The sequence below is a fragment of the Berkeleyomyces rouxiae genome, assembly GCF_048999995.1.
Source record: "Berkeleyomyces rouxiae strain 22BRR77 chromosome Unknown BrBRR77_ptg000002l, whole genome shotgun sequence".
In the NCBI taxonomy this organism is placed as follows: Eukaryota; Fungi; Ascomycota; class Sordariomycetes; order Microascales; family Ceratocystidaceae; genus Berkeleyomyces; species Berkeleyomyces rouxiae.
Genome location: NW_027396492.1, coordinates 3598734 through 3616540, shown reverse-complemented (window position 1 = coordinate 3616540; position 17807 = coordinate 3598734). Strand labels below are relative to the sequence as shown.

Genomic DNA, 17807 nt, shown 5'->3' with positions numbered 1-17807 from the left:
GCCGCCGATCGTCGGTTGCCTCCCTTTCCAACAGGATAAATAGTCGCATTGTTTCTACACCATTTAGAGAGTTTAGTTTTGTTCTTCAATTCGAGATCTTTGTCCCTCTGTGTCCCTTTCTGTGAAGATCCAGCTTAGCGTAATCACACCTTAACACGAACGTCATGCGCCAGCTCAAGCAAGGTCTCCTGAAGCCCCTTCCGGTACCTGACCGCATCTGGCGTGACATTGGCATAGATCTGATTGGCCCTCTCCCGCCGTGCAAGAAGGAAGGAAAAGTCTACAAGCACGTCATGACGGTGGTGGACCATCTGTCCAAGGGTGTCATCCTTATAGCCTGCCGCAGCCTGGATATCGAGTATCTTGCCAGCCGTTTCTTGGAAGTTGTTAAGGTGTGATTACGCTAAGCTGGATCTTCACAGAAAGGGACACAGAGGGACAAAGATCTCGAATTGAAGAACAAAACTAAACTCTCTAAATGGTGTAGAAACAATGCGACTATTTATCCTGTTGGAAAGGGAGGCAACCGACGATCGGCGGCGACGACAACTAGTTCCTCTAGGAAGTGCCGTTAGTCTTGGTTCTGGTCTGGCATTAGTTTTGCCGTACCAGCGCCGGACTAGTCCTTCGAGGATACGCCGTTAGTGTTGGTGTCGGGCTTCCGTCGGTCCTTAAGGGTGCAACCCCAACATCAGCCTCTCTTCCTCCTTTTGCGCGTCGTTTTGGTTCCTTTTTGGCTGAGCCATAGTTTGTAGGCGTCGGTATCGACCAGAAGGTCGACTGGTTCCCAGCCAGGTCTGACGTAGCCTTTCCATTTGACTTTGACTTGCTTGACACCGTTAGAAGTGCGTTCGCCTAGGATCTTTTCGACCTCCCAGTATTCTTCACCATTGATGACTTCCATAGGTGCTGGTCGATCGTCGTGAGTCTTTTGGGAAGGGAAAGCGTCGTTGGCAGCTGAGCGAAGGCGATCGGCATGGTAGACGTCGTGAGCAGTTGTACCCGGTACTTCAAGACGATAAGTGTGAGGGGTAACTTGTTCCAACACTTTGCAGTATTGGTATTTTGCTCTAAGTTTCCTGCCGAGGCCTGAGCCTTGTTGTTCAGGGCGTAGGGTGAGCCAAACGTATGAGCCTGTAGGAAAATCTGGTGCAGGACGTCGGTGTTCATTCTCGCGTTGCTCCATCTCCGCTCGTGACAGAGAAAGGTTGGCGTGGGCCCATTTCTGGGCGTCTCTCAGGCGTTGGATGACCCTCTCAGCCTGTCCGAGTGGACCGTTATTGTCGGGTTCGACAGGCAATGGTGGTGCGGCGAAGACTCGTGGGTGGTAGCCGTGAGACAAGAAGAAAGGTGAAACATTAGTGGCAGAAGATGGGGTGGCATTGATGCTGAACTCGACCATGGGCAGTAGATTGAGCCAGGCGGGGCCTTCAGCGCTGAGTTTGGCAAGTTTGACTTTGATCTCAGCGTTCATCCTCTCTGCAGCTCCATTGGTAGCCGGATGGTAAGCTGTTGTGGTTAGCCTTTCGATCTCTAGGCGTTTGCAGAGGTGTCGCCAAGCTGCGTTGACAAATTCGCGGTCAGACAAAATAGATTTTGGCATGCCGTGGTGTCGGTAAAAGTGGTGGAAGAACATATCTGCAACAGATTCCATGTCGAGGGCGTCGGCGGGAATAAGGATGACGCCCTTGGATAGACGGTCTATAACAGTTAGGACGTGGGTGTAGGTGATGCCGCCTTTCTGTGCTGGTTCCAAAGGTCCGATAAAGTCGATGGCAATCTCGGCCCAAGGCTGGTCGGGAATTGGCAAGGCTTTGAGGGTGGTGTCCTTGTTGTCGCGACGAATGTTAGAACTACCACAAATTTGACAGTTGCGGCAGAAACGGCGGATATCTTCGACGTAGCGGGGCCAGAAAAACTCTCTAGACAGCTCGACTTGCATGACGTTCTTTCCGGGGTGCAGCATCATGGGCGAGTCATGAATGTTCTGTAGGATGGCGGTTCTCAATGGCTCGTTAGTAGGTACCCATAGTTTATTCCGAAATCGAATAGCGGATTTGGCGTCCAAAGAGCAGTCGGAAATGTTGACTCTCAACTTGTGTCTGATTGTTTCGGGCCACTGTGACAGTCCATCTGTCAACGCTTTATGGATAATGGCGTATTCATCATCGGCAGCACAGGCATCAGACCAGAGTTCCCGTAAGGCAGGCGGAAGTTCGGGGGTAGAAGGGGCTTCTGGCGTGTTGGTGGTTTGTGTCGAGAAAACTTTCAGGCCGTTACCGTCGTGGTGCAAGATAGTGGCTAGTCGGTCGTTGTAGCGCGCGTCATTCGTGTTGTCTGGGGTGTCGCGGCGAGAGAGAGCATCTGGGAGAGGGGAGAGTTTACCAGGACGGTGGACGATGGTGCAGTTGTATTCGCTCAAGGTCAGGTACCATCTAGCTTGGCGTTCGGACAAGTGCTGCAACTTGGTAAAATGCAGCAAGTTTTTATGATCTGAGACGATGGTAAACGTCTCCTTCAGGCCCTTGAGTTCGCCACGCCATTCCTTCAGGGCACAGACAACAGCCAACAGCTCTTTGTCGTGGATCGGGTAGTTGCATTCGGCGGCAGTCATTTTGCGGCTGAAATAAGCACAAGGCCTAGTTGATCTATCGGGCTGCGTCTGTAGAAGCGCTGCACCGAGACAGTAGCCAGACGCGTCTGTCTCAACAACAGTTGGCAGATCTGGATTGTGCGTGCAGAGGACAGGGGTCGAGGTGAATGCTTCTTTTAGAGCCTGGAAGGACTCTTCTTCCTTTTCGCCCCACTGGAAGGCCTGGTCTTTCTTTGTCAACTGTAGCAAGGGAGTCGCTAGAGTAGTGAAATTTCTGACAAAGGTGCGGTAGAAATTGCATAGACCGAGGAAGGCTCGAACGTCCCTGACCTTCTTGGGCGTTGGCCAGTCCGACACTGCAGAGACTTTGGTTGGGTCGGTTGAAATCTTGCCGGGCTCAAGGATGTATCCCAGGTACTTCACTTTCGATACCGCGAACTCACATTTATCAATGTCGATTGTCAGTTGGCCCTCCAGAACCTTTGCTAAAGCCAAGTTGACCTTCTCGTAGTGGTCCTCTAACGTGCCGTCGGTATAAATCAAGATGTCATCGACGTAGGCAGAGCACCACACATCCAAGTATGGGCGTAGCAGACTGTTCACAAAACTTTGGAACTCTGCAGGCGCGTTGGCCAGACCAAAAGGCATGACGTTCCACTCAAAAAGGCCTTGTCGCGTTCGAAAAGCGGTCTTCCACTCATCTCCCTCGGCGATTCTGATGTTATGAAACGCGGAAACAACGTCGAGTTTCGTAAACCACTTAGCTTTGGAAGCATTAGCTAGGGTCTCGCTGATGTTTGGGAGTGGGTACCGATTCTTTTTCATAGTCGCGTTTAGTGCACGATAATCTACACAGAAGCGGAGGCCGCCACCAGGCTTTTTCACGAATAGGATGGGAGCAGCAGCAGTGGACTGGCTGTGGCGAATGTAGCCTTTTTCCAGCAATGAAAGAAGCGTCTGGCGAAGAACCACGAGTTCTTCTCTGGTCATGCTATAAAGGGGGCCCCATGGAGCTTCTTCGTCGGGCACGGTCAACTCGATCCTATGATCCTGGCCAGGCCGGCGGGGAGGCATCTTTTTAGCAAATTGTGCGTCTGGATCAAACACCTTGACCTTGTCGTGCTCGATCCAAGCTGGGATCTTCTTTTTCCACTCTCTGGGGTTGGCTGGTACTCTATCTTTCTCCAAACGGGCCAAGGCTTTATTGATATCTTCGATTGAAGCTGCAAAAACCCGCAGCTTATCTCTCTTGGCGGCGCGGAAGAAGGTGCTCGCTCTGTTTATTCGTACCATGGTAGAGCGGAAGGTATGGTTTGTCGTCGCCTTTCCTCGAGCGACAATGCCGGATTTAAATCTAACTGTGTCGGCTTCACAGTCTATCCTTGCCCCTTGTTTCTTGAGCCATGGGTATCCGATCAGGATGTCTTCGGCTAATTTTGGTACTACCCACGCCACATGTTTTTCTATGTGGCCCGATATGTCAATTTTAAACACGGCTAATCGGTCAACCGTGACGGTACTCTTTGAATTAAATGGTACCAGCGTTCTGGGACGCGAACTGAAATGCGTATCAAGTTTCCATTTCTTTACAAGGTCACTGCTGATCATAGAGGGGGAAGCGCTACCGGTGTCAATCAATGCAATCACGGGACAAGTGTTGTTGATCACTGCATCTAATTGAATTGATGTGTTGGTAATAGATCTATTCAACTCTTCCCATTCCTTCACAGCAGCCTTGTCGTCTTTGAAAACCTGCTTGGGCCTCTGACCACGACTTGGGGCAGAGGCGATCAGTTTCCCGAGTCCTCCTCGGCGGTCTCGTAATATTCTTCGCCCTCTTCTTCGAGTACAGGAGGAGGGAGGTTCGTGGCTGCGCGAACACTCTGTTGTACCGGGGGGCGGGCACGCTCGAATGGGCAGTTAGGGGACATGTGGCCACCAGCGCCACAACGGAGGCACAGTCCTCTGGCTCTTCGTGACTGGAGTTCTTCCTTGGAGACCCACTTGGCACGACGGGGGGCACTGTTATGGGTGGGCGCCCAGTCCATGGCATCAGGGGAGTGTTGTGCCGGGACATTGCGGAACTGGGACGTCCGGGCAGGGTTCCTCGGAGGGTGGGCATGCCGACACTCGTCGAGTTTTTGCCAGGCATTAAGCACCTGTTGTGCGTATTGTTCGTAGGTTGGGGGGTCTGGGAAACCAGCCAGGGCAGACATCACTTGCCCGGGGAGGGTGCGCCTCAGATTCATTATGCGCTCTTCGTGGCTCAGTCTATAGCAGCCAGCGATCTGCATCAACCGACTGACCCGAGCCAAATGTTCCGGAGCAGAGGCACCTCGGCATTTGAGGGTGTGCAGCTCCAAGAGTGCACGACGGGAAGCTGAGGTGTCCTCGAAGCAGCTGTCCAAGAATTCCAGGAACTTATCCACGTTCTCCAACGATGGATCGCGGCTCATGCGGGCAATGTAGGTCTGTGCCTGGAGCAAGGCATTGTCGGCTAACAGACCGTAACAGTGCAGAATGAACCCTCCTGCGCCGTTGAAGTGACTGTGGTCGTAGCGGTACTTCATCTCCACGTATGACCGGTACGTTGGGTAGAGATCAGGCCGCGTATGGTCATAACGGACCGGGCGGAGGTCGGAGGATGTCATGAATAGCTATCCTGACACTGCTCATGCTAAGGGTTATGCATGAGACCTACCCCACTCTTCTTTTCCACAACGCCGAAGGTCGGCGACCTATGAAGATGCGCTTATGGCACAGGTTGGTCTGTGTAGATCGTGAGTTGATCAACGGATATGAGGTTGTCGTGGGATGTGCTGAGCACGGGTGCTCTGATAGACGTTGTTCTGCTGCTGCGGAGTTTTCTTGTTGCAATTGCCATTGCGTGCTTAGGTGGGGGTTGTTATCTGGTTCGATTGTTACGAACCTGTTACGTCTTGTTTACACGAGACTTATCTTTTGTTCGTAGTTAGATGTTGATTGTTTCTAGCTTGGGAAGACAGAGTTTTGTCAGGAGCGCCGACAACATAAATATCGTCGTCTCCTGCCCTGAGTTGATCAGGTTTACTCTTGTTCTCCAAGCTTAACAATCACATGCACTTGCTTACCTTCTTCTTCTTCTTTATACCATTCTGTTCTTGCTTTCTTTGCAGTTCAACCTTTCTTCTTCTTTGAAGTGTGTGATTGTTCCTCCTCCTTCCTCTTTGTACCGCTCTATTCTCAGAATAGCCATCTAAGTTGTGTGTTGCCTCTTCATCTCAACCGACCATACGTCTTAGCACTCTGTCTAACTGACGTCTTCCTCCACAGGCCCGACTGTCCACCTCAGGAACCTATCATTGTCCCGAGTCGTTGGCTGTACCCGGAACCCTAATCCTTTCTTCGGGCCCTATCCGTAATAGAGGAGGTGTTTCGCACAACCACTGGGGTCGCGGGGGCGGAGTTGGGGAGTCCCTGCATTTCGTTATTGTGAGCCATTGTTACGGGTCGTGGACCCGATGTTGGATCATCTTTGGGCTGATCCATGTTGACCCACTTTTTGTGTGATTTGAAGTTGGGTCCACTTTCGGGTTAGGGTTTGTGGACCCACTTTTAGTCGACCAGGGTGCGACCCACTTTTTGTGTCAAGTGGGTCGGGACACACTTTTGTGTACAGGGATGATGCCCCACTTTTATTGTACAGGGGTCATAGGGCTGGTTGCCCTGGTGGGGCCCACACAACTGGATTCCTGAATGCCTATAAAGCAGAGCCAGTTCCCCCATCTTTAGTTTAGATTTTCTTCTTCCTTTTCTTTCTTTTCTTCCCTATGTTAAAGATAATAAACAGCATTGGACCTAACTATGAGTTTTCTCCGTACTTAGACAACCCGTCACATATTATCTTTAACATCACATTTTTTTTATCTTAGAAGCTTGTGAGGAAGCTTCACTACCCCTTGTTATCTTAGAAGCTTGTTAGGAAGCTTCATGACCCCTTGTTGTCTTAGAAGCTTGTGAGGAAGCTTCATTACCCCTTATGTTCTCTTAGAAGCCTGTGAGGAAGCTTCCCGTCCCCCCACCACACGAAGTCCGCCGACCTTGCATAAGTGTCAAGGTTCTTAAGCGAAGAATACCACGTTCCGCACGTGACGAAAGAAGCTAAGACTCGCATTCAGGCCGTGAGATAGCATACTTTAACGATGAACGACAAGTCAGAAGATGTTCTGTCCGGGCTACCCCGCGACTCCCAACAGGAGCAGCCCACCAATACCCCAGGATTAGAGGTATTTACGCCTCAGCAACTCGCAATAGTCCAGATGATACTACAGAACCACGCGAAACTACAAGCCCCGGCTCCTCCCGCGCCTGCACTTGCCCTACCACCTTCACAACCGATGATTAACCACCGCTACAACGCACCGTGGCCAGAGTGGGATGGAAAGCTTTTGTCCTTCCCCAGATATTTTAAACAGTTGAAGGTCCGCGCGCAAATCGCAGCTCACGTCATCGGGTCTTCCCAAGCAATTTGTCTCAGCATTTTCATGAGTATTCACGCTGAGCAACAAGCGAGAGTAGAACAATGGTTCACCGATGGCGCCATACACAATTGGGATTGGAAGAGTTTTCTTCAGCACATCAACGACCAGTTTGAAGACAAGGACGCGATCCAGAAGGCAGGCCAGAAGCTCTGCGCTATACAGATGGGAAGTCACCAGAGTTTTGTGTCTTTCCTACAAGATTTCGAGCACCAAGTTGGCTTATGTGGAGGTTTGGACTGGCCCGACCGCGTTAAGATTTTACACCTGAACTCCGCCATAAACTCGACACTTCAGGTATACCTCACAGTCAAAAACCTCCCCAACGACGACTACCCAAGATGGGTTGAGAAAGTAAAGAGAGTAGCGGGACGAGTGGAAGCGCTACCAGGATATAGTTCCAAGGACCCGTCGAAGACTTTGACGTGGTACAGCCAGACGAAAGCAGAAACAATGTCCGCCAAAGTTGTAACCCCGAGCGTCGTGGACCAGCAACCGCACCCCGACAATGATGAAGAACACGTGACAATGAGTGTCAACGCCTTCCACACGCCGCTCCCGAGCAATGAATGCCAACGCACCCGTCCCGTCAAACCCCGTGCACCTTGGAGATCTGCAGATGAAAAAGAGAAAGCAAAGTCTGGCAACGCCTGTTTCCGTTGCCTTGCCACGGGCCACCGGTCTCTTGACTGCCCGAAGTTTGCCCCGAGTCGTCGACCAGCGAGAATGAACCATGCAATGATTCCAGAAGTTTCAGAGCCGATGGACGAGATTATCGAGAGTGTTCCACACGATGCGGACACAAGAGTAGACCCAGACGAATTTCGGCCCCTGAGTTTAAAGAAGAGAAGACGCAAGAAGAGAACCGGCACCAACATCGTCCATGCTGATGCAGTCAACCACATGCATTCCACACCGTTTTTGATCGAGACTTTCGTCAACAACTTCTTTTATTGTGACGCACTGCTCGACACTGGATGCTTGGTAACATCAGCATTTGACGAAGGTTTAGTCAAGCGACGGGGTCTCCAGCGTATCCCCGTGAAGAGAAGAGAGCTACTACTTGCAGAAAACGACACGAAGAAGAGATGGATTTCAGAAATTGCAGTGTGCGACATTGATATCGACGGTCGCAAAGAGAGAGTCTACGGTTACGTGATACCGAATTTAGCCTACGACATGATCCTGGGAAAGCCCTGGATGGAGAAGAACGACGTCGTGTACTCCGCGAAAGAGCGAATGATTACCTTCAAGGATCAAGGAGACCGACTTATTGTCCGAGAGAAAGGCTGGCGTGAAGCGCACGCTGGCGCCCCCAAAGCAAGCATGGTGATGGCAGCAGTTTTTGCCGCAGAGATTCGACGAGGAAGGAAGAGCAAACAGAAGCTACAAGTGTTTTCGGCCTCCATTCAAGACATCAACAAGGCCCTCGAAGTGAAAGCCCGCCTCACAAGAGAACAGATTTCCGAGAGACTCCCGCAGGAACTCAAGCATTTAGCACCGATCTTCCTAGACGATGGCGAAGGAGATTTACCGCCCAACCGACCAGGCATCGACCACGCTATAAAGATGAAGAAAGACGAACAAGGACGAGACAAAGAGGTCCCATGGGGCCTGTTACGGGTCGTGGACCCGATGTTGGATCATCTTTGGGCTGATCCATGTTGACCCACTTTTTGTGTGATTTGAAGTTGGGTCCACTTTCGGGTTAGGGTTTGTGGACCCACTTTTAGTCGACCAGGGTGCGACCCACTTTTTGTGTCACAAGGGTCGGGACCCACTTTTATGTGCACGGATGTTGCTCCACTTTTATTGTACAGGGGTCATAGGGCTGGTTGCCCTGGTGGGGCGCACACAACTGGATTGTCGAACGCCTATAAAGCAGAGCCAGTTCCCCCATCTTTAGTTTAGATTTTCTTCTTCCTTTTCTTTCTTTTCTTCCCTATGTTAAAGATAATAAACAGCATTTGGTCATAACTATGAGATTCTCTCATACTTAGTGAAACCCGTCACATATTATCTTTAACATCTTCTTGAGTTTTCTCACGATCCCCTGGAGTTACGGGATCCGTTCAAGAAGTTTTATATACAGTTTTCATCCCTCTATTTGGATATGTTCCTATCCCTGTTCTACCTGTTTGTTTTTATCCTATTTGGGCAAGTGCAATCTTATGCCATGTTGAGCCCTAGGACCCCCAGTTTTCCGCCTTTCCTCCCCGCCACGTTGCCACCCCAGGTCGCCACCATGCCCCAGCAGACCGAAGTCAACCCGCAGCCTGATGTTACCACGTTCCAGTTGTTACAGTCAGTGCATCAGCTGTTATCGAGCCAACAATGTTCCCCCTCTCCCACACACAATATCTCATGGCCCCAGTGGGATGGTCAGCCCTCTTCGTTCAAGCGTTTCTTCAATCAACTGAAGCTTAGAGCCCGGATCAGCCATCGCCACCGCCTCACTCCCAGCGAAATATGTTTCGAAATCTTTATGAGTATTCCCCAAAGCCAGCAGCCACGTTTGGATCTTTGGCTCGATCAAGGGGAAGCTCACGACTGGGACTGGGAGAAGCTTTTAGAACACATCAACGACCAGTTCACCGACAAGCAAGCTGTGATGAAGGCAGGTCAGAAGTTGATGACCATGAGAATGGGAGAAGCGCAGACTTTCAACGCGTTTCTGCAAGACTACGAATATTCGCTGAGCGCCTGTGGAGGTTGGCATTGGCCCGACAGATGCAAGATCCTATTCATAGATGCGGCCCTCAACGACACATTACAGTACCACCTCACTCCGAAGAAGTTACCCGACGACGATTACAACAAGTGGGTGACGAAAGTACGGACTATAGCTGGAAGAGTTGAGTGCTTGCCGCAATACGAAGCAAGATATAGAGAAGGATCTAGCAGCACGTGGTATGTGCAACAGCCAGTCGACCAAGAGGAGTTCCCGATCCCTGAAGCCGCGGAAGAATCGACAGACGAAGAAGACACCGAAGACGGACCCGAAGTACAGGTCCGGAAAGTACAGTTTCAGCAGAAGTCAGAAGTAGCAGCGTTGATCTCCCAGTTGGAGACCGCTGCCAAGATTATAGAAAAGAAGAGCCAGCAGAAGTTTGCTGAACCCCCGAAGCCACGAGCGCCATGGAGAGCGCAATCTGATATCGAAAAGGCACGACTACGACAAGCCTGTTTCCGTTGTTTAGAGCAGGGCCATCGTTCGTTTAGGTGCCCGAAGTTTCGCCCAGCAGAATCGCCCGCAGAAGTACATGCAACGACAACCCCGGAGAACCACAGTATCGACAAGAAGGTTACCAGGAGAGAATCCCCCACGAAGGACCGGCATGAACCTATTTCGCCACGAAAGACAAAGATTACGGATGCCCCCAAACAAGCGATTTCCCAGATGCATTCGTCCCCGTTCCTGATCGAAGCTTTTATCGACAACTCCTTCTACTGTGACGCCTTGTTCGATAGCGGATGCCTAGTAACGTCAGCCTTCAACGAATCGTTGGTGAAAAAGAAAGGCTTGCAACGGATGCCGATAACGAAGCGTGAGCTACGGTTAGCCGAGAATGACGAAAAGAAGAGATGGATTTCGGAAATTGCCTTTTGTGAGCTCGACATCGACGGACGCAAAGAAACAGTCTATGGTTACGTTATCCCCAATCTAGCTTACGACATGATTTTGGGAAAGCCATGGATGGAGCGCAACGATGTCGTTTATTTGGCCAAGGAACGAGTTATTCGTCTAGGTTCCGGAGCTGACGCCCTTATGGTTCGAGAGAAAGGTTGGCTCGACGCGCATGTTCCAGGCGCAAAGGCAAACATGGTTATGGCCTCTGTTTTCGCCGCTGAGATTCGCCATAGCAAGAAAAAGAAGGAAGAGATCCAGGTTTTCGCCGCCACGATCCACGACATCAACAAGGCTCTTGAAGTTAAGCGTCGCATGACCCTAGGAGAGATTACCGAGCAGCTTCCCGAAGAACTGAAGCACCTCGGCCACGTGTTTTTAGACGATGAGAAACGAGATTTGCCGCCCAACCGCCCCGGTATCGACCACGCTATCAAGTTAACCAAGGACAACAACGGCAAAGAGAAAGAAGTCCCGTGGGGCCCGCTGTACGGTATGTCTCGAGATGAACTCTTGGTCCTGCGTAAAACACTTTCGGATCACTTGGACAAGAATTGGATCCGAGCCAGCAGTTCGCCCGGTGGTGCGCCAGTCCTGTTTGTACGAAAGCCCGGGGGTGGCCTACGATTCTGTGTCGACTACCGTGGTATCAACGCCATCACGGAGAAAGACCGCTACCCCCTGCCCCTCATTAGCGAGACGCTGCGTTCGTTAGCCAAGGCCCGTTACTTCACCAAGGTTGACGTCCGCGCTGCGTTTCACAAGATTCGTGTCAAAGAGGGCGATGAATGGAAGACGGCTTTCCGGACAAGATTTGGACTATACGAGTGGCTTGTTACGCCTTTTGGACTTACTGGAGCACCAGCGACCTTCCAAAGATACATCAACAGCACTCTGCGTGAACATTTGGACGATTTCTGTTCCGCCTACCTCGACGATGTGTTGATTTATACCGATGGTAGTCGCAAGGAGCACATGGAAAAGGTCGAGCTCGTGCTGAAGAAGTTGGGAGATGCGGGTCTGTGTTTGGACCTTAACAAGTGCGAGTTCGCAGTTACGGAAACGAAGTATTTGGGTTTCATCATTCAGGCCGGCCAAGGAGTCAAGGTTGACCCAGCGAAGGTTGCCGCTATACGAGAATGGGTTCCGCCGACCAACGTCAAAGGGGTCCGCAGTTTTATCGGATTCGCCAATTTTTATCGTCAGTTCATCGACTCGTTTAGCGAAGTGGCGGCCCCTTTGGTCAGTTTAACGAAGAAGGGTGTCCCGTGGAAATGGGGCCAAGCCGAAGAGAGCGCGTTCGAGACGCTCAAGAATTTGTTCATCACGGCACCAGTTTTAGCAATGTGGGACGAAGACCGAACGACGGTGGTGGAGTGCGACTGCTCTGGTTGGGCACTTGGAGGCACTCTATCCCAGGTTGATGATGACGGCAAGTTGCGTCCGGTTGCGTTTTTCTCCAAGAAGTTGAGTCCTGCCGAAGTTAACTACGAGATTCATGACAAGGAGCTTTTGGCAGTGGTTAAGTGCCTTGAGGAATGGCGAGGCGAACTTAAGAGTTTGGGAGCGCCTTTCAAGATTTTGTCCGACCACAAGAACCTACAGTATTTCATGACGACTCGCAAACTTTCGGAGCGCCAGGTTCGGTGGTCGCAGATGCTTTCGGAGTTCGATTTTAAGCTGGAGTTTCGGTCAGGCAGCAAGAGTGGAAAGCCCGACGCCCTCAGTCGACGACAGCAAGATGTTCCGCAAGGCGAAGATGACGACCGCCTGAAGTCTCGGATCATGAAGCTCATCAAGGACCAATGGATTCCCCACACAGCAACGGTGCCTGTGGCAGCTGGTGACATCGCAGAAAGCCCCGACAATGTCCCGGACGGATCACGACTGTTTGTGCAACCGCACCTCCAAGAGCTTTGGGACCAAGCGAAGGACCACGACTCGGATATGCAGGAAATGTACCAAGCTTTGGCAGCAGGCGAACGAAGTTTTCCCCCGTCGCTGACCAAGAAGATAACGATATCCATAGCCGAGTGCGAATTCGACCAACGTGGAGCACTGTTATATCGCCACAAGTTGTTTGTTCCAGAATGGGAACCCCTACGGACGGCACTGATTCAGAAGACGCACGACTCACACATCACAGGCCACCCCGGACGCGACGGCACGCTTGCCATTCTGTCCCGCGAGTTTTTCTGGCCAGGTATATCGCGAGATGTGAGACGTTTTTGTGCGAACTGCAATGTTTGTGGGCGGTCGAAAGTGTGGCGCGAGCGTAAGAAGGGATTACTGTTGCCGCTTCCGATCCCGCAGCGACCCCACTCGGAGCTGGGTATAGACTTCATGACTGAGCTCCCCGCGAAGAAATCGGGAGATCCCCGCTACCTGATGGTGATTGTTGACCGTCTAACGGGAGGTGTTGCCTTGGAAGCCATGAACACGATGAAGGCCGAACAATGTGCAGAGAGTTTTCTGCAGTGTTACTGGAAGCACCATGGTTTCCCGCGCGCGCTGGTCTCTGATCGAGGCACTAACTGGACGAGCGAGTTTTGGACTCATCTTTGCAAGCTTACTGGTATCGAACAACGGTTGTCGACAGGTTTCCACCCACAGACTGACGGCGCAACGGAACGGATGAATCAAGAAGTTTTGACATACTTGCGATCGTTCATCACCTATTCGCAGTATGATTGGCCAGACTTGCTCCCCTCGGCCATGTTGGCGATCAACAACCGGAATACCTCGATGGGAATGAGTCCGTTTTTCCTGACGCACGGTTATCACGTCAGCCCAATCGAGCAAGTTACAGCAGAAGAGTCCGTTCCGCGAAGGCTAGAACACCGAGACGCCGAGAAGTTCATTCAGAGACTCCACGAAGGCTGGGAGCTAGCACAGGCAGCCATGGCAGCGCGACAACAGGACATGGAAGATCAGGCCAACCGATCGAGAGGCCCCCAGGTTCGGTTCGAAGTCGGAGACACCGTGTGGCTAAAGCTCAAGAATATTTCGACGCCGCAGCTATCAAAGAAGCTTTCCTGGACGAACGCGATGTACAAAGTCAGGAAGATTGTCTCTCCCCACGTTGTTGAGTTGGACGTGCCGACAAATGTTCACCCGAGATTCCACGTCGATTTGCTCAAGCCCGCCAGCCAGAACCCGTTCCCGTCGCAAGAAACGGACGACACGCAACCGCCGCCAATTGAAGAAAACGAATACGGCGAACCCGAGTACCTTGTTGAACGAATCCTGAGAAGCCGCCAGAGACGCGTTGGAAGAGGCTACCGCAGAGAAGTTCTTGTCAAATGGGCCGGATACGCAGAGCCAGATTGGAGACCGCGCGTTGATTTCGAGGACACCGAAGCGCTTGAGATGTTTGAAGCCGAGTTTGGAACAGAAGACGATGTGGGCGTACCAGAAGCTGACGCCCGGACAGGCCCCCGCACACGGACGAGAGGAGGGGGGTAATGTTACGGGTCGTGGACCCGATGTTGGATCATCTTTGGGCTGATCCATGTTGACCCACTTTTTGTGTGATTTGAAGTTGGGTCCACTTTCGGGTTAGGGTTTGTGGACCCACTTTTAGTCGACCAGGGTGCGACCCACTTTTTGTGTCACAAGGGTCGGGACCCACTTTTATGTGCACGGATGTTGCTCCACTTTTATTGTACAGGGGTCATAGGGCTGGTTGCCCTGGTGGGGCGCACACAACTGGATTGTCGAACGCCTATAAAGCAGAGCCAGTTCCCCCATCTTTAGTTTAGATTTTCTTCTTCCTTTTCTTTCTTTTCTTCCCTATGTTAAAGATAATAAACAGCATTTGGTCATAACTATGAGATTCTCTCATACTTAGTGAAACCCGTCACAGGGCCCCCTGTACAACATGTCGAGAGATGAATTATTGGTTCTGCGCAAGACGCTCGCAGACCACTTAGACAAGGGATGGATTCGCGCTAGCAGCTCCCCCGGAGGCGCCCCTGTCCTGTTTGTTCGGAAACCCGGAGGCGGTCTGCGATTCTGCGTGGACTATCGAGCACTGAACGACATAACCGAGAAAGATCGTTACCCGCTGCCGCTAATCAGTGAAACTCTGAGAGCGCTAGCCAAGGCACGCTATTTTACCAAGGTCGATGTCCGCGCCGCGTTTCACAAGATACGAATCACAGAAGGCGACGAATGGAAAACCGCTTTCCGGACCAGGTTCGGCCTATACGAGTGGCTAGTTACGCCCTTTGGACTATCCGGAGCACCCGCCACGTTTCAACGATACATCAACAGCACGCTCCGCGACTATTTGGACGACTTTTGTTCCGCGTACCTTGACGATGTACTAATTTACACCGACGGAAGTCACAAGGACCACATGAGAAAAGTGAACCTTGTGTTGGAGAGATTGGGCGATGCTGGTCTACGTTTAGACCTGAACAAGTGCGAGTTTGCAGTGACCGAGACGAAGTACCTGGGCTTTATCATCCAGGCCGGAGAGGGGATAAAAGTTGATCCCGCTAAAGTGGCTGCAATCCGCGAGTGGCAGCCTCCGACGAATGTGAAAAGCGTCCGCAGTTTTCTTGGCTTTGCGAATTTTTACCGCCAATTTATCCCGTTATTCAGCGAAGTTGCAGCGCCGCTAGTTCGACTTACGAAGAAAGAAGAGCCGTGGAAGTGGAGCAAGACAGAAAATCAAGCCTTTGAGAAGCTGAAGAACGACTTCATGAGAGCCCCCGTGCTAGCAATGTGGGATGAAGAACGGCCTACAATAGTAGAGTGCGACTGCTCAGGATGGGCACTGGGAGGTACGCTGTCGCAGGTCGACGAGACTGGAAGCCTCCGCCCCGTTGCATTTTTCTCAAAGAAGCTGAGCCCCGCCGAAGTCAACTACGAGATCCATGATAAAGAGTTGTTGGCTGTCATAAAGTGTCTTGAAGAATGGAGAGGCGAACTAAAGAGTCTTGGAGCCCCGTTTAAGATTCTTACCGACCACAGGAATCTTCAATATTTCATGACAACGCGCAAGCTATCGGAGAGACAGGTTCGGTGGTCACAGACACTTTCAGAGTATGATTTCCAACTGGAGTTTCGAGCAGGAGTCAAGAACGGAAAGCCCGATGCGTTGAGTCGACGAGAGCAGGACACCCCCCAGGGCGAGGATGATGAGCGACTCAAATCTCGAATCATGAAGCTAGTCAAGGATCACTGGCTTCCCGAAGCAACGACAGTAGCTCTGTCCCCGGCGGAGATCGTTCAGAGAACCGACATTGTCCCCCACGGAGACCAGATATTTTCGCAGCAAGATTTACAGCGCCTGTGGGACGAAGCAAAGACGAAGGACAGCGATTTCCACGAAATGTACAAGGCTCTAGCGACCGCAGAGAGAAGTTTTCCCCCGACACTGACCAAGAAGGTGGCTATATCCATAGCCGAATGTGAATTCGACAACCGAGGCGCCCTTGTATATCGACAGAAGCTTTTTATACCAGACTGGGAGCCCCTACGGACAGCGTTGATTCAGAGTACACATGATTCACACGTTACTGGCCACCCGGGACGAGACGGCACGCTTGCCATTCTATCACGCGACTTCTTCTGGCCCGGTATTTCGAGAGATGTACGTCGCTTCTGTGCGAACTGCGACGTGTGCGGAAGATCCAAAGTTTGGCGAGAACGGAAGAAAGGACTACTACGACCACTGCCGATACCGGAAAGACCACATTCAGAGCTGGGAATCGATTTCATGACTGAACTGCCGGCACGGAAGCCCGGCGACCCGAGATACCTGATGGTGATTGTCGACAGATTGACAGGAGCTGTGACCCTTGAAGCGATGACAACAATGACCGCGACACATTGCGCCGAGAGATTCTTGCAATGTCACTGGAAGTATCACGGCTTCCCACACGCCCTCACGTCAGACAGAGGAACCAACTGGACGAGCGAATTTTGGAGCAGCCTATGTCGTTTAACCAGCATCGAGAGAAGACTATCCACGGGATTCCATCCCCAGACAGACGGAGCCACGGAACGGATGAACCAGGAAGTGTTGGCGTACATGAGAGCGTTCGTTACCTATTCCCAGTACGACTGGCCGGAACTGTTGCCTGCCGCAATGTTAGCCATCAACAACCGCAATACGTCCATGGGGGTGAGCCCGTTTTTCCTCACCCACGGCTACCATGTGGACACGATCGAGCAAGTCCAACCGGAAGAGTCGCCGAAGACACTGGAACAGCAAGACGCCGAGAGATTCGTTGAGAGATTCCGTGAAGGCTGGGAGTTGGCACAAGCCGCCATGGCGTCACGACAGCAAGAAATGGAGAATCAGGCCAACAAGTCACGCAGCAGCCAAGAACGTTTCGAAGTAGGCGACCTAGTGTGGCTCAAGCTAAAGAACATTTCGACACCCCAGATTTCCAAGAAAATGTCGTGGGTCAACGCCAAATACCGAGTGACGAAAGTCGTATCTCCCCACGTTGTCGAGCTTGATGTGCCTACGAATATCTACCCGAAGTTCCATGTCGACCTGATCAAGAGAGCAGCCGGGAATCCACTCCCCTCCCAAAAGACCGACGACACGCAACCCCCCGCGCTCGAAGAGAACGAATATGGAGAGCCTGAATACTTGGTCGAGCGAATCTTGAGAAGCCGCCGGAGACGCGTAGGAAGAGGCTACCGCAGAGAGGTACTTGTCAAATGGGCAGGGTATGCAGAGCCAGACTGGAGACCGCGAGCCGACTTTGAGGAGACGGAAGCACTGGAGACTTTCGAAGCCGAGTTTGGAGATGAGGATGACGTTGGAGAGCCACAGACTGGCGCTATGACAGGCCCCCGCACACGGATGAGAGGAGGGGGGTAATGTTACGGGTCGTGGACCCGATGTTGGATCATCTTTGGGCTGATCCATGTTGACCCACTTTTTGTGTGATTTGAAGTTGGGTCCACTTTCGGGTTAGGGTTTGTGGACCCACTTTTAGTCGACCAGGGTGCGACCCACTTTTTGTGTCAAGTGGGTCGGGACACACTTTTGTGTACAGGGATGATGCCCCACTTTTATTGTACAGGGGTCATAGGGCTGGTT

The 17807-nt window shown here is 51.7% G+C and overlaps 6 protein-coding genes across 6 annotated transcripts; 4 read left to right on the top strand and 2 right to left on the bottom strand.

Moving 5' to 3' along the window:
• Window positions 1–164: 164 nt before the first annotated feature.
• On the top strand, window positions 165–398 carry BROUX77_002581 (uncharacterized protein; the record flags this gene model as incomplete). Its single annotated transcript, XM_073747137.1, has 1 exon — window positions 165–398. The coding sequence occupies one exon, from the start codon at window positions 165–167 to the stop codon at window positions 396–398; it is 234 nt and encodes a 77-aa protein (XP_073607663.1).
• Window positions 399–691: 293 nt separating this feature from the next.
• Window positions 692–3886, bottom strand: BROUX77_002580 (uncharacterized protein; the record flags this gene model as incomplete). Its single annotated transcript, XM_073747136.1, has 1 exon — window positions 692–3886. One exon carries the CDS (start codon window positions 3884–3886, stop codon window positions 692–694), a length of 3195 nt encoding a protein of 1064 aa, XP_073607662.1.
• A 497-nt stretch (window positions 3887–4383) lies between these two features.
• BROUX77_002579 (uncharacterized protein) lies at window positions 4384–5244 on the bottom strand (the record flags this gene model as incomplete). The annotated part of the gene is made up of 1 exon (XM_073747135.1): window positions 4384–5244. One exon carries the CDS (start codon window positions 5242–5244, stop codon window positions 4384–4386), a length of 861 nt encoding a protein of 286 aa, XP_073607661.1.
• A 1530-nt stretch (window positions 5245–6774) lies between these two features.
• Window positions 6775–8778, top strand: BROUX77_002578 (uncharacterized protein; the record flags this gene model as incomplete). The annotated part of the gene is made up of 1 exon (XM_073747134.1): window positions 6775–8778. The coding sequence occupies one exon, from the start codon at window positions 6775–6777 to the stop codon at window positions 8776–8778; it is 2004 nt and encodes a 667-aa protein (XP_073607660.1).
• Window positions 8779–9355: 577 nt separating this feature from the next.
• On the top strand, window positions 9356–14203 carry BROUX77_002577 (uncharacterized protein; the record flags this gene model as incomplete). Its single annotated transcript, XM_073747132.1, has 1 exon — window positions 9356–14203. One exon carries the CDS (start codon window positions 9356–9358, stop codon window positions 14201–14203), a length of 4848 nt encoding a protein of 1615 aa, XP_073607659.1.
• Window positions 14204–14618: 415 nt separating this feature from the next.
• BROUX77_002576 (uncharacterized protein) lies at window positions 14619–17585 on the top strand (the record flags this gene model as incomplete). Its single annotated transcript, XM_073747131.1, has 1 exon — window positions 14619–17585. The coding sequence occupies one exon, from the start codon at window positions 14619–14621 to the stop codon at window positions 17583–17585; it is 2967 nt and encodes a 988-aa protein (XP_073607658.1).
• Window positions 17586–17807: the final 222 nt, after the last annotated feature.